We start from the raw sequence: 13,187 nt of genomic DNA, 5'->3' as shown, positions 1-13,187 counted from the left end.
TATTTTGCTTTTAGGATGTTTGAGGATGAATGTTTAGCACAGCCCAGACACTTTTTTAAAAAGATTTATTTATTTATTTATTTATTTATTTATTTATTTATTTATTTATTTATTATGTTTGCAGCGTTCTGTCTGTCTGTGTTCCTGCAAGCCAGAAGAGGGCACCAGGTCTCATTACAGATGGTTATGAGCCACCATGTGGTTGCTGGGAATTGAACTCAGGACCTCTGGAAGAATACTCAGTGCTCTTAACCTCTGAGCCATCTCTCCAGCCCCCAACCTAGACACCCTAGACACTTTAAGGGCTCACAAGTTTGCACTGTATGACATTACTGCCACTCTAACTTCATTATTTCCTAATCGTTGTCTCCCGAGCAATTCCCACCTCACTCTGTCGTGCCCCATACGTTTCTGTAACCTCTTTGAACACCAGTTTCTACTTTAAAACAGTGAGAGGCTTGATTTTTTTTTTTTTCTCACAAACAAAAAGTCCTAGGATGAGAGGCAGCTGAGAGAGCACTCTGTTGATTCCTCAAAACGTGGCTCTTGCCTGACCTGCGGCTGGAAGTGCTGGGGATGCCTATTAAAATGCCCACATTCTGGGTTCAGCTTTGAAAGTGAGCCCCAGGCGTCTGCACTCTTCTACTCCATGTCAGATAATTCTTGCTCACCCTGTAGTGAGATGAGTCATCTAGCTTCAATCCATCTCATCTGATAATCTGCCCATTCAGCAAGATTTTTGTTTTTTAGCTATATCTTCAAATAATTGATTGGGAGATGATTAACTCATTTTCCTATGCTTTAGCTGCAAAGTAAAACCCAGAGTGTAAGTGACTTGCTTTGGGTCACATTCACTTGTCACACCTAACTTCCCTGCCTAATGTTAAGTGAATTGGAAATGATACTGTCCTAGCAAGGTGTCCAAAGAGAGGAACAACTGGGCAGCATTGTCAACTCAGTCTATCACGTTTTTTAGGAATGGGCAGCCCAGACACAGAGTCCCAGAATGGCTGCCGGCTATGACTTCTGTCACCAGATTCCTCCTGACCTATCTCCAGGCTCTGGGCTTGAAAATATACAGCTTATTTTCTTTCCCTAAACCATGCCTAAACCAAGAAGAAAATGCTTGTATTTGCGTCTTTTCTTCTCAAATATGGAGAGAAGTAAGCCAAACACAGTGTCTGCTGGATAGTCCTCTGGTAGTGTGTGTGCGTGAGCGTGTGTGTGTGTGTGTGTGTGTGTGTGTGTGTGTGTGTGTGTGTGTGTGATAAGCTGTCTCATCAAATGGTACCAGGGACTGAGTCTTAAAGAGTACGAAGCTCATTAAGAAGACCCCTCCAAACCAACAGGCCTGAATTCAAAGATGCCGACACTTGGGCTAGTGCCAGATGAAGATTTCAAAAGTTCTGGCAAAAAAATGGTCCAGGACCTGAAGGATGATATGAATTCAGTTCAGACCCTAGAGAGGAACATCTGAGTGGGACAGTCAGCAAAATGGGTGAGAAAACTATCAGCACACAAATCCCAAGTGGGACCATGTGGTCCAGTTAGCTTTAGGTCTGTAATAGTGTAGATTGATAAGATGCTTCTACTACTCCCTAAATTCTATGCTCTGAGATAAACCAGCATGAGAAAAAGCCACACCAACAACTCCAATCAACAGGAAAGTCAACGTACACTGTTGGGTTAGAGTGATCGCTACTGACTTCTATGCGTGATTCCAGTACACAAACAAAACGATTTTGTTTAGACACTCTAATGTCTAAAAGTGAAGCAAACTGCATAGCAGAGAGAAGATCCTTTATACCTTTGTAATAAACGTGAAACTGGGTTGACTGTGAAGAGTTGTGTAAGATCTGATTAAAGTGCAGATTGTTGCCCAAACATATGGGTGTTAAATACATACATTAGAAAGAATTACTCTTGCCTTTGGCTGTCTGGGCTCACACCTCCACACAAAGAACTGCGTCTTGATGATCTCAATAAGTTACTAAACTGCCCTTAAAAACCTAATTTTGCATGAAGCCCCGGAGCAAAGCCTTGGCAATATTAAGCTGCAGATTTTCCATGGCACGGCATCTACTTATTTTGGACCCTGCGGCTGCAGGCATTCATTTGCTACGCATCATCAAACCAGCAAGCAGCCTTTCCGTTAGGCACATAGCAGCTGCTGAACAAGAAACATGGAAAAAAACGATGGGGCTGGCTCAGGGCTCCCTGTTGGAGGGGAGCCTTCCTGCTCCAGCTGTCCACTGCGGGTCCTAAAGTGTGTAGAAGGAGGTAGATAACACTAGGTACTTCCATACACAAATTGAGATGTCTCCCTGAGCAGCGTATGAAGGCACAGCTGAGCTCCTGTGCTCTCCATACCAATACTCGCTTTTAAGTCTCCCCTCAACACTCAATCTATGTTTTTTGAGGAGCACATACAACAGAACACTGTCCATTTTTATCACAGTAAGTTAGGAACTTAGGTAAAACTTAGGTTAAAAACTCAAATAAGTTTTTTCAAATAAATTTTACATTCTTCATAAAAATGCTTTTTACAAAACTGAATTTTTAAGTAGAATGTAATTGAAAAGCATTAAATCATCGCTCCTAGAATAATACAATATTTTTCTATTCAGAAAAAAAAAAACTACTGGTTACCTACATTGTAAGTAATCACTTGCAATGACTGGAGTCATTTTAATTATCAGTTTAAGCTTATAGTTGGGAATATTTTATGAGCATTTGCTGTTTACTGCTGGTATCTGACAGTAACACAGATATTTTCTTTGGAAAATGTTCACAATGAAGTCTTTTTACTAGTCAGGTCACATATATAGTCGTATATACATTTTTACCACTTCCCCACAGACTGTTTTCGCTAAGTGAAGTTTTGCCGGTCTTCATAAGTGGAATAGTCTGAGGCAAATAAAATGTGAACATCAATATATCCCAAAGTGTGACCATAGTTATTTGAAATAAATATGCTTTATACACCCATATGCTTAAAACTCTATAGAAAGCTAGAGATATTCGCTTGACCATTCCCCTGTTGGGCAAATGGAAAATTCCAGTCTCATAGGAGTCTCACCTCTCCTCCCTGGCATTGTCAGACGCAAAAAAAAAAAAAAAAAAAAAAGTTCTCAGGTGTAAATGCCTTCTGTGACCTTCGTCTTTTGCGCATTGATAGAGAACCAAGTTTGTTATTAAGCTTACAATTTACATAAAAATCATTTAGGAGGGGAAATTGCTCACCGATTCCGGCTTCTCCAACAATCCAGGAAAGGCGAATGAAGAGCATGACTCCCCAGATGTTCAGCATGCATCTCACCTGTGGATGAAAGTGAGGATGGAGAGAGGTGCAGGACCAAGCCCGACCAACCCCCTAAGTAGTAACTCTGGTGTCCGGGCCTGGCTGGTGAATCCCGTCCGATCCCCCAGCAGACGGCTCTCCTTGGTAAACACGGAAGTTTTCTTACCAGCACACCTTTCACCCATCCAAACTTCACAACCCCCGCTGTGTCTTCCTCCTTGTTTTCTGCTTGTTCATCTCCGGGCATCCCGTCTCCATTAGCAACCCTGTCAGCTGATCCAGGGGCCACGGTCACATTCTACATTTTTACCGAGGAAAAGCAAAACAAAACAAAACAAACAAACAAACAAACACAGTGGTGGATCAAATAAGCTGTTTCTTAGAAAGCCAAATCAAAACAGTAGCTATAAAACTCTAGAAAAAAAAAAGTATTTAAATAACTTCAGCAAGTAATGTTGTTATTGTTTCTTACCCCGGGAGCCAATGAGTTCCCTTTGTGAGTCATTTCCAACCATGGCTAAGGCTGGAGGACGATAGACAGAACCGAGGCCATCCTGCCACTAACGACATAAAAGTGGTCAGACTTAAATGAATTTAAAATGCAAAAGGATAAAAACAAGACAACAGATTCAAGGGAGGAAAGCCAGGTAAGGCCAGGCGAGGGTCGTTTGTGCCACATGTTAGGAGGACAGAGTGATAAGCCTCCTGGGTGCAAAGTATTCCTCCTGGAATTCTTTCCCTGTGCTTTGTTTCACTCAGTTACTTAAAACAATCCCTCCTCTCTTCCCTCTTTCAAAACCTCTTTTCAAATTAATATTTAGATAAGAACACAATTTTTCCCCTAACTCCCTCTCTGACAATACTTAACTCTGTTAAAATAGTTTCTTAATAAACTACAACTTTGCTTAAAAATAAGTTAAGTAATGACAATAAACTGTTCATGCAAAGTCTTTAAGAGGAGTAAATGGTAAAACCCGTAACAGTGTTTTTTTTCTATGCACACAAACAGCAACTTCTGGCAGTCTACAGAGGCTAAAGGCATTGCGTGACTGCAAGAGTACTCATCCCACATCGGAACTCTCATTAATTTTATTTATTTATTTTATATGTACAGATGTTTGCCTGCATGCACATCTGCATACCATGTGGGTGCAGAGGCCAGAATAGACCTCAGATCCCTTGGTATTGGAGTTATGGATGGTCGTGAGCCACCGTGTGGGTACAGGAAATGGAACACAGGTCCTCTGCAGAAGCAAAAAATGCCCTAAACAGCTAATCTATCTCTCTAGTCCCAAAAGGAAATTTCTTTTTTTTTTTTAAACTTTAGTCTAATTTAATTTTTTGTTTTGTTTTCAATAGACCCCGATCTCCTCCCTCTACTCCTCCTAGTCCTCTTTCGCTCCACCTCCCCTCTCTCCCAGATCCACTGCTCCTCCATTTCCCTTCAGAAAAGAGCGGGCCTCCAGAAATATCAGCCAAACACAACATAACAACATACAATAAGACTAGGCACAAACCCTCACATCAAGGCTAGATGAGACAACCCAGCAGGAGGAAAAGGGTCCCAAGAGCAGGTAAAAGAGTCAGTGGTACCCCCCACTCCCATGGTATGAGTCCCACAGAAACACCAAGCTAAGCAGCCATAATGTATATGCAGAGGATGGGACCTGACTAGGCCCTCTGCATGCGGGAGACAGTTGTGTAGATTTGTCTGTTTGAGGGGTCCCTGGCAGTGGGATCATGATCTATCCTTGGTGCATGAGCTGGCTTTCTGGAGCCATTACCTATGGTGGGACACCTTGCTCAGCCTTGATGCAGGGGGGCGGGCCTTGGTTGTTCCTCAACTGAATGTACCAGGCTTTGCTGACTCCCCATGGGAGGTTTTACCCTTTTGGAGGAGGGGATGAGGATTGAGAGAGGCTGAGGGGGAGTGGAAGGAGGGATAAGAGGGGGCTATCTGGTTGGTATGTAAAATAAATTTAAAAATTTCTTAAATAAAAAATATGCAAAGAACCTAGTGCAGACTATGGTTACTGTTTCAGTCTCTGTGAGCCCCTATGAACCCTGGTTAGTTGATTCTGTGGGACTTGTTCTCCTGGTACCTCGACCCCATCGGCTCTTACAGTCCTTCCTCCCTGTCTTCTGCGGGGTTCTCCAAGCTCCAAGGGAAAAACCAAATTTCCTATGGATTCATATCTCCTTGCTTGGGAAATTTTAGAATGTGCTTGCATTGTAAGGAAAGTAAGAGGTCTCATGACTGACAACCAGTAAGATTTACTCAGTAGAAACAAAAATAACTATGCATAAATAATTTTTTTTAAATTAGTATACAATTCTATCTCTGTGGACAGTTTTCAAAAACTTTCTTTTAAAAGATTTTTATTTATTTATTTGTATGATAGCCCTTGAATACAATGTGGAGAAAATACGTTTATTTCAAATTAAGAATAGCTCTCAGTCTCTAATTTTTCTTCTGCATGTAGCTGAATAGTTTCAGGTATTTTATTTAGTTTTTGTTTCTTACCTACTTTTCATTGCTCCCTTTATGCAGGCCCATTTAAAAAGGGAGAGGAAGAGGATGAATCTCAAGCCATGTCCTTTTTTTCCCTTCCCCTTTTTGTTGTATGGAGGGCTGAATCCAGCCCCCCGCCCCCCCTGCTTGCGAGGCCATCATTCCAGCCCATAGCCAGGGCCTCTTACTATTATTCTATGACAGTAATGAGGAGAAATTGAGCAACAAAGGATGCTGGATTTAGTTTTGAGTTACTCAGAGAGTATCTTAATCTTTTTAAAAAACATCTATTTATTTATTTATTTATTCATTTATTATATATACATTGTTCTGCTGCATGTACGCCCACACACCAGAAGAGGGCGCCAGATCTCACTATAGATGGTAGTGAGCATGTAATTGCTGGGAATTGAACTCAGAACCTCTGGAAGAGCAGACAGTGCTCTTAACCTCTGAGCCACCTCTCCAGCCTGAGAGTATCTTAATCTTAAGCATCCTCAGTCCCTACTTGCACAGATAATTGAAAGCTGACTTTACATACCCAGGCCAATGTAAAATAAAGGTAAACAAAGTCCAAGGATGTTGAGGCTGATCTGGCAGGGCAGAAACGGACCGTCTATGTGAGCTTTGAACACAGGTCAATCATGTAACTAAGGAATTTCTAGTAACTACTTTTGATTTGTTTTAAAGTAGTTAGTTTTAAAGTATTGTTCATGCTAAGGATTGAACCCAGGTTCTAGAGCAGTGGTTCTCAGCCTTCCTAATGCTGCGCCCCTTTAATACAGTTCCTCATGTTGTGGAGACTCCCAACCAAAATATTATTTTTGTTACTACTTCATAACTGTAATCTTGCTACTATTATGAATTGTAATGTAAATATCTGTGTTTTCCAATGGTTTTAGGTGACCCCTGTGAAAAGGTCATTTAACCCCCAAAGGTCTCAACCCACAGGTTAAGAATCACTGGTCTAGTTCTTGCTGAGCACATGGTTTGCTATTGAGATTTGCTCTCAGCTCCTAGTAGCTACTACGAAAGAGAAAAATCATCAGATGAAATAGCTTAGGTTTAGATATACATAATCACATTTTAAAATTCTTATAGGAAACTGCATTACAGGTATTTGTAATATAAATGTGTGCTAGCAGTCATGGTCCCTTACTTTGTAGAAGGGGCTGGAATTATAAGGAGTTTTCGCCTGTGCTTTACTCTTTCAAGCTTGTACAAAATATCACCATTCAAACCTATAGTCAGTGTAAGTATCAGACAGGCTTTATGTAAGTATTTTTCATATTAAGTTGTTAAAATCCAATGTTTATTTTATATTGACAACACATCCTGGCTTAGACTAGACTTATTTTTAGTGCTCAATAGTCATGAGTTATGTATGGGCTAGCTCAACACAGGCCTATACAGTATAGTAAATTTCTAATGAAAGCATTAGGTGCTTTTCACACACCAAGTAAAAAGTGTTTTTCTTTTAATGAATTCTAGACACATAAATCAGCTAACAGTAACCTGTAGCTTTTTACTTTCATTTGTATGTGTTGCATATAATGTGTATGTGTTTCTGACATTTGTGAATGAGTATAATACAATGTACGCATTTGTGTTGTGTATGATGTGTGTGCATTTGTGTGTGCATATGTGCATATCTGTATGTGTTTGTGTGCAGGCATGAATGTGTTAAGGTATGTGTGTGAAGATCAGGGTACGGCCGTGGGTGTTGGTCCTTGCCTTCCATCTTGATTGAAACAGGGTTCCTTGGTTGTTTGCTGGTGTGGATGCCAGGCTGACCGGTCCCAGAGCTCCTGGAGAGGCAGTCCCCTGTTTCCACCACTCTCTCTTGCCAGTGGGACACGGCCCTAGGCATCCACACCAAGTAATGCTGCAGGTGCTTCCCACCTGGAGCCACCTCTCAGTCACAGCTTTTACTTCCAGTGACTGAAAGTTACGGTCTTCAAAAGCATGGAAGTTACAGGTGTGCTAATATGATTGTCAGAGGGATTGTCTGTTTAGAGAATTCATTTCTTCAACTTAGTTGGAGAAGTCACCTTTACAATGACCAGTATTCTAGTTAGTCACTATTCCCAATGCTGGGGATTGGGTGAGAAAGCCTTAGTCACTTGCCTTTTTAGACGTGGTTTTGGGAATAAAACCTACGCTTTCTGGTAAAACCTGATGAGGAAAACCTAGGAGATTGCTGTGCTCTTTGATGAATTCCAGCAGTGACTGGGGCCCTAAGATTTAGAGAATGAGAGCAGTAATAACTACAAATAACAACAACAACAATAAACCAAACAACGACCCCCAAACCACAATAAAGTAGGATAAAAAAATAAATTGCATACTTAAAATTTTCCATTAAATATTTTTTTCCCTGATGGATGCATTCCTGATCACAATTTTATGGTTCTTCAGTCCGTCACTTGGACTTTAGAACACGATACAAAAAGAACATTCTACATGCAGAGTAGAGCAACTACTGTACATGGAAGTTAGTACAGCAATAATTTTCTTTTTTTTTTCTTTTTTCTATTTTTCTTCTTTTTTTATTTTCTTTCTGGGATTAAAGGTGTGCACCACCATCACCTAGCCCAGATAATTTTCTAACTTGTTCAAAAACAGAAACAATGTAGGGCCAACAATTCTCTTTTCATACATAAACAGAATTTGCTAGTATTTTTAAATTTTGAGTATATTTATGTCAAGGGCTGGGGGCCAATGACCTTGAGTATATATTTCCTTTTGTGACTAATGTTCAATAGTAAATTTACAAGAACTGATGCCATTTTTTTGGCTCACTGTAATATAAAGGAGCAGAAAGGCTCTGTACCTTATAAACTACACACGGAATCGATTAATCCAGGGCATGTCCTGCAGTAAGCTAATTTTACTTTCTTAGGAAGTGAAAATGAGAATACATCTGAGATTTTTTTTTAAAATATTACCTGGACGTAGTTAAATGCAAAATAACCTTTTATGTGGTAAAGCAAATCTTGGTTTCACTCTTTGATAAACGCATCCTTTGTATGCCAGAAGAACATCAAGTTCAATGTCTAATCCAAATATTAAAGATGACATGAGTGCTGGTTTGTGGGGACCTCAAGGTTGCTAAGCTCTGCCTAGGGAGTCACAGACATCCGGATGCTGCCAATGTCTCCAAGATGGAAAGTTCTGTGATTACGTCTTTCCTGTAGCAGTTCTTTCTTTCACGATTTGAATTAATTTGCTTGTTTACATTCTGTTTCCATAAGAGATGATCCTTAACTGTTCAAAATTGCATTTTTAACTTTATAGAATGATTATCCATTCACCAAAATTTCTGCTTGTGTATTGCAGATTAGGTGAAGAGAAAATAAAGTGCATTTAAGGAGAAAGGAAGACTATTTCATACAAGTCTTTCCTCTTCCAATACTAAAAAAAAACGAATGCAGCTTCAATCACATGCCATCTAAGGGGAACTGAAAACAGAACGCTTTTTATGAAGTAAAATGCAAGATAAATCCTCCTCAGATGCCAAGTGATCACTGTGCGTTCTTTGATATGGACAGATCTTCAAGGTCAACTGTGTGGTGAAGAGAGCAGAGCACAGAACAATGTAAAGGCCTTGGTCTTATTCCATCTCTTCAAAAAATGATAGACCACACCAAACAGCTTCCAATGTGCTGTGTCAAAGGCAGCTCCAGCATTTCAGCTGTGTGGCCATTGAGAAGGCATACTGAAAAAAAAAAAAAAAAAAGTGCTTCTGTTTTTATTTCCTTACTTAAAGATCTTCAAAAGCCAGGGCTTTAGAATGTACCCATAAGCTACCTTTCTCTTTAGAATATTGGTCCTAAGAGCAACATTCTTCCTACTCAACTGCAGCCCCTTTCCTTAATGGTGCTGGAGACTACACTGTTACTAAGCCTTATGATTTGTTTACTTCATCTCGTTTTAAATTCAAGCTTTAATTCTTAGACGGTCTCTTACAAGGTTGCCCTAGCTGATTTTGATCTCATTCTGTAGCCCAGGCAAGTCCTGAACTCTTAATTCTCTACCCTCATTTTACCTATTAGGACAACCCTCGTCATGTAAATTCTGACTTGGAAATCCTGTCCAGGTATAGCTGGGATTGCTGGCCTGAATTACCAACCAGGCCCTGCTTCCAGCTTCTTCTTAACGGGGATTAAGGATTTTTATTTGTTGTAAATTGTGGGGAATGGAGGAATGTTTAAGTTTTAATAACGAAGGGGGCAGCTTTACAAGTTATGTGTAATGTACAGGGTTTGGTAGGGTAGAGTTTCATGTCTTTTTCTGGACACTTTTGGTTCTTTTTACTTCTTCAGACAACGGGAAACTCCTTGTAATGTTGAACTTCTCTTCCTGCTCCTCCCACAGCTTGGAATCTCCCTCCCTTCTGCAGGTCTACTGTTGCTTTTCCTTCCCCTTGCCTGTGCCCTGTCATTCCTCTTTCCTCCCCGCATCATTCAGAGAAGAAAACTGACAAGCAGCTTGTCTAGGGTTTCAAATTACCTTCCTTAAAAAAAAAATCTCCATGGAAGCTGATACTGTGTCAGAATAGCCATGCTGCTCTTTTTTTAATTAAAACACCAGATAGCTCAGATAAAGCCTGAAGTTAGCAGATTACCATAGACACAGCACAGAGAACAGAGGAGGAAGTTTGTGGGGTGAGAGCGTAAGAGGGCAGAGGGCGAGCATGGAGTCTTCCTCTGGAAGTCCTAGCATTGAGTTGGGTCCTATGCAGCTCAGAGAGTAAATTTTGGAGGTGTTTTTCCTCTGGGAAGAAGGTGAGAATAAACTAAAGGAAGAGCTATTGCCTTTCCCAGATTCATTCCTGAGAGAACCCATCCTGAGTGGAAAGTTGGGGATATTTAGGGGGGGGGGGTGGACAGATGGCTCAGTGGGTAAGGTTCTCTCTCTCTCTCTCTCTCTCTCTCTCTCTCTCTCTCTCTCTCTCTCTCTCTCTCAAGACCAAGTTTTTCTGTGTAGCCCTGGCTGTCCAGGAACTCACTCTGTAGACCAGGCTAGCATCAGACTTAGAAATCCTCCAGCCTTAGCTTCTAGAATGTTGAAGTTACAGGTCTGAGCCACCCTGCCCAGCTTGTTTAACTTTTAAGAACCGGAATGAATAAATGAATGATTATGAAATAAACTGTACATTCTTTGTTTTCCTGAAAGCTTGGGCATGAGTAAATAAACAGTATTTGAAAATGTAACATCCAACTCTCTTCCTAGAGTGTGTAAACATGTTCCAAAAAGTGATATTCATGGGTGGGGAGATGGCTCAGTGGGTAAGGCTCTTGCTGGTGAGTGTGAGGGCCTGAGCTTGAATCTCCACACTCATGTACATAGGCTAGTATGCTGTCCCACCTGTAATTTCAGCACTGAGGAGGTGGAGACAGGGGATCTCCAGAGGAAGCTAGCTGGACTACCTGAATCGTCAAGCTCTGGGTTCAAGCCAGAGCTCAAAACATAAGGTGGAGACATCGAGGAACATGCCCAGCATCACCCTCAGACTTCCATATAGACCTCCATTCACATGTTCAAGCACATACAAAGACGCACACATGCACAGCGCCATGCAAAGAAACAAACCAACCAACTAGTGGCATTCATTACACACTGACAGAAAGGCAGGAGGATAGTCTGTCAACAAATCTTGGAGGGAGCCACAGAAGAAATCTAAGCTTCTAAATGATGAGTACAACATTAGAGTCTTCCAGAGACTTTGAAACCCTTGTGCATTCTTTAGGAGATCTGGCCGCTGTGCTTCTGAGCTTAAATTTAGTAGAGCCAGGAGTCTCAGGCAAAGGTATGAGGAGGAGGAACACCAGGGCTGAGTCTTACGCATTTCTGTTCTTTCTTTAAAGAATAGAAACAGTAGTCGCCACTCAGCCTCAGCTCCCAGGGTAGCTGTGTCTCAAGGCCACACCACGGCTGCACCGCGGGCTGGCTCCCACAGTATGAACTAGGAAAGCACAACCGTTTGTTTAAGACTGGCTGTGGAGTTGTTAGCACAAAGGTGACTCTGAGGTGGAAGCAGCTTAGGATTCAGTGTGGCGTGTTCAGCCGTGTGGGACTTGAGCCACCGTACTGCAAACACCAGAGGACACTTTGCCTTATTTTCCAAGCTCAGTCTGCCCTTCTCTCCCAAGTCAGTAAAGACTTGTGAAGCCCCTGTCCATTTTCTGTTTCTTGGGAACAGGAGACAGCTGTGGAAGGAAGATGGATGGCATGGACCAGCCCTCTTCACGTGAACACTGCGTGTGCAGCGGTGTTACCCCGAGCGAACGGCGCGGAAGGACACTCACCATGCCCTTCGAGCTTACCTTGGCCAGCTGCTCGTGGATCTCCAGCAGGCTGGGCCGGTTGACCTTGGGCCCGCTCACGCTGCCGGTGTTGCGGTAGTACTCAATCTTGGGGACAGCATCCATGGTGTTGTGGCCAAAGGTTTGTAGGTAGTACGTGTTTGTGTGAGAGTCGTAGGCATGAAATGTGGTGTCTGTTTTAGCAGAGTCTCCATTTTGGAGGAAATTGTCATAGCACTCCTGATTCCCAGGCCTGAAGCTGATTCTCAGTCTGTTTTGGGCTTCGTCTCCGAAAGAGGTCTCTTCGTAGTGTGGGGGGTCTGCGCCGTCACCCACGGCTGCACCGCTGCCATGGCCCTCGTTTATAACATGGACTTGAAAACGACTAGTGCTACTGGGCACCGAGTTGGAAGGAGTGTTCACTGACATCTTCTAGAATCTATGATGGAACTAACTTTTATGTTGTTGTTGTTTTTTTTTTTTTTTTAATCTCTATATTACTGCTTCAAAACAGACAATAATGTGGTTATAATACACAGCACTTGGCTTTGGTTCTAGATGACTCAATAATTAGATTTCTGCTGTAACGTTGGTGTATTCTCTCCCATTTAACCTTCAGAATGATCCTCAAAGCTGTTATTAAGAGAGAAAATTAAATTTGTTCCAGGTGATACATACAAACCTATTTAGGAAGGGCTGCGGTTTAAGGTATATTTATCTCTCATAAGATGTACCATTTTAAATTTGTTTCACTAAAAATTACCTGTCCGGGAATCCCTGCTACCTGAGCAACGAAATCCTAACAAGTAACCAGGGACTGGTTTCTGCAAACAGAAATTCCAATGAAGTCATTAGCATGTGACTGTTTGTCTTGTCTGCTCAGAAGTCACTGGGACTTTTAGAAAGCATGTTAGCACTGAGGACAGTAGGGGAGTCCGTGGGCCATCTAAATACCGGGATTGCAAAGTATTTAATGTTGATAGCATTATACACTGTCTGATACATAAACTAGGAGACCTGAAAACTTTGAAAAGTGTATTTTGCTAGTTAAAAAAACCCCACTCAT

The 13,187-nt window shown here is 41.6% G+C and overlaps 1 protein-coding gene across 3 annotated transcripts in view; it reads right to left on the bottom strand.

Moving 5' to 3' along the window:
* Positions 1-12,550, bottom strand: part of Slc12a1 (solute carrier family 12 member 1) — an 82,497-nt gene extending 69,947 nt beyond the window's left edge. For all 3 annotated transcript variants that reach the window (XM_059261297.1, XM_059261298.1, XM_059261296.1), the window contains exons 1-3: positions 12,143-12,550; positions 3,468-3,599; positions 3,244-3,319 (exon numbers count right to left, since the gene is read on the bottom strand). In XM_059261297.1, coding sequence (XP_059117280.1) covers positions 3,244-3,319; positions 3,468-3,599; positions 12,143-12,550 — 616 coding nt within the window. The remainder of the gene's footprint in view (positions 1-3,243; positions 3,320-3,467; positions 3,600-12,142) is intronic.
* Positions 12,551-13,187: the final 637 nt, after the last annotated feature.

Source organism: Peromyscus eremicus, chromosome 4 (assembly GCF_949786415.1).
Source record: "Peromyscus eremicus chromosome 4, PerEre_H2_v1, whole genome shotgun sequence".
Classification (NCBI taxonomy): domain Eukaryota; kingdom Metazoa; phylum Chordata; class Mammalia; order Rodentia; family Cricetidae; genus Peromyscus; species Peromyscus eremicus.
Note: the sequence above shows the minus strand (reverse complement) of the source record. Positions and strands in the feature narration are given on the sequence as shown.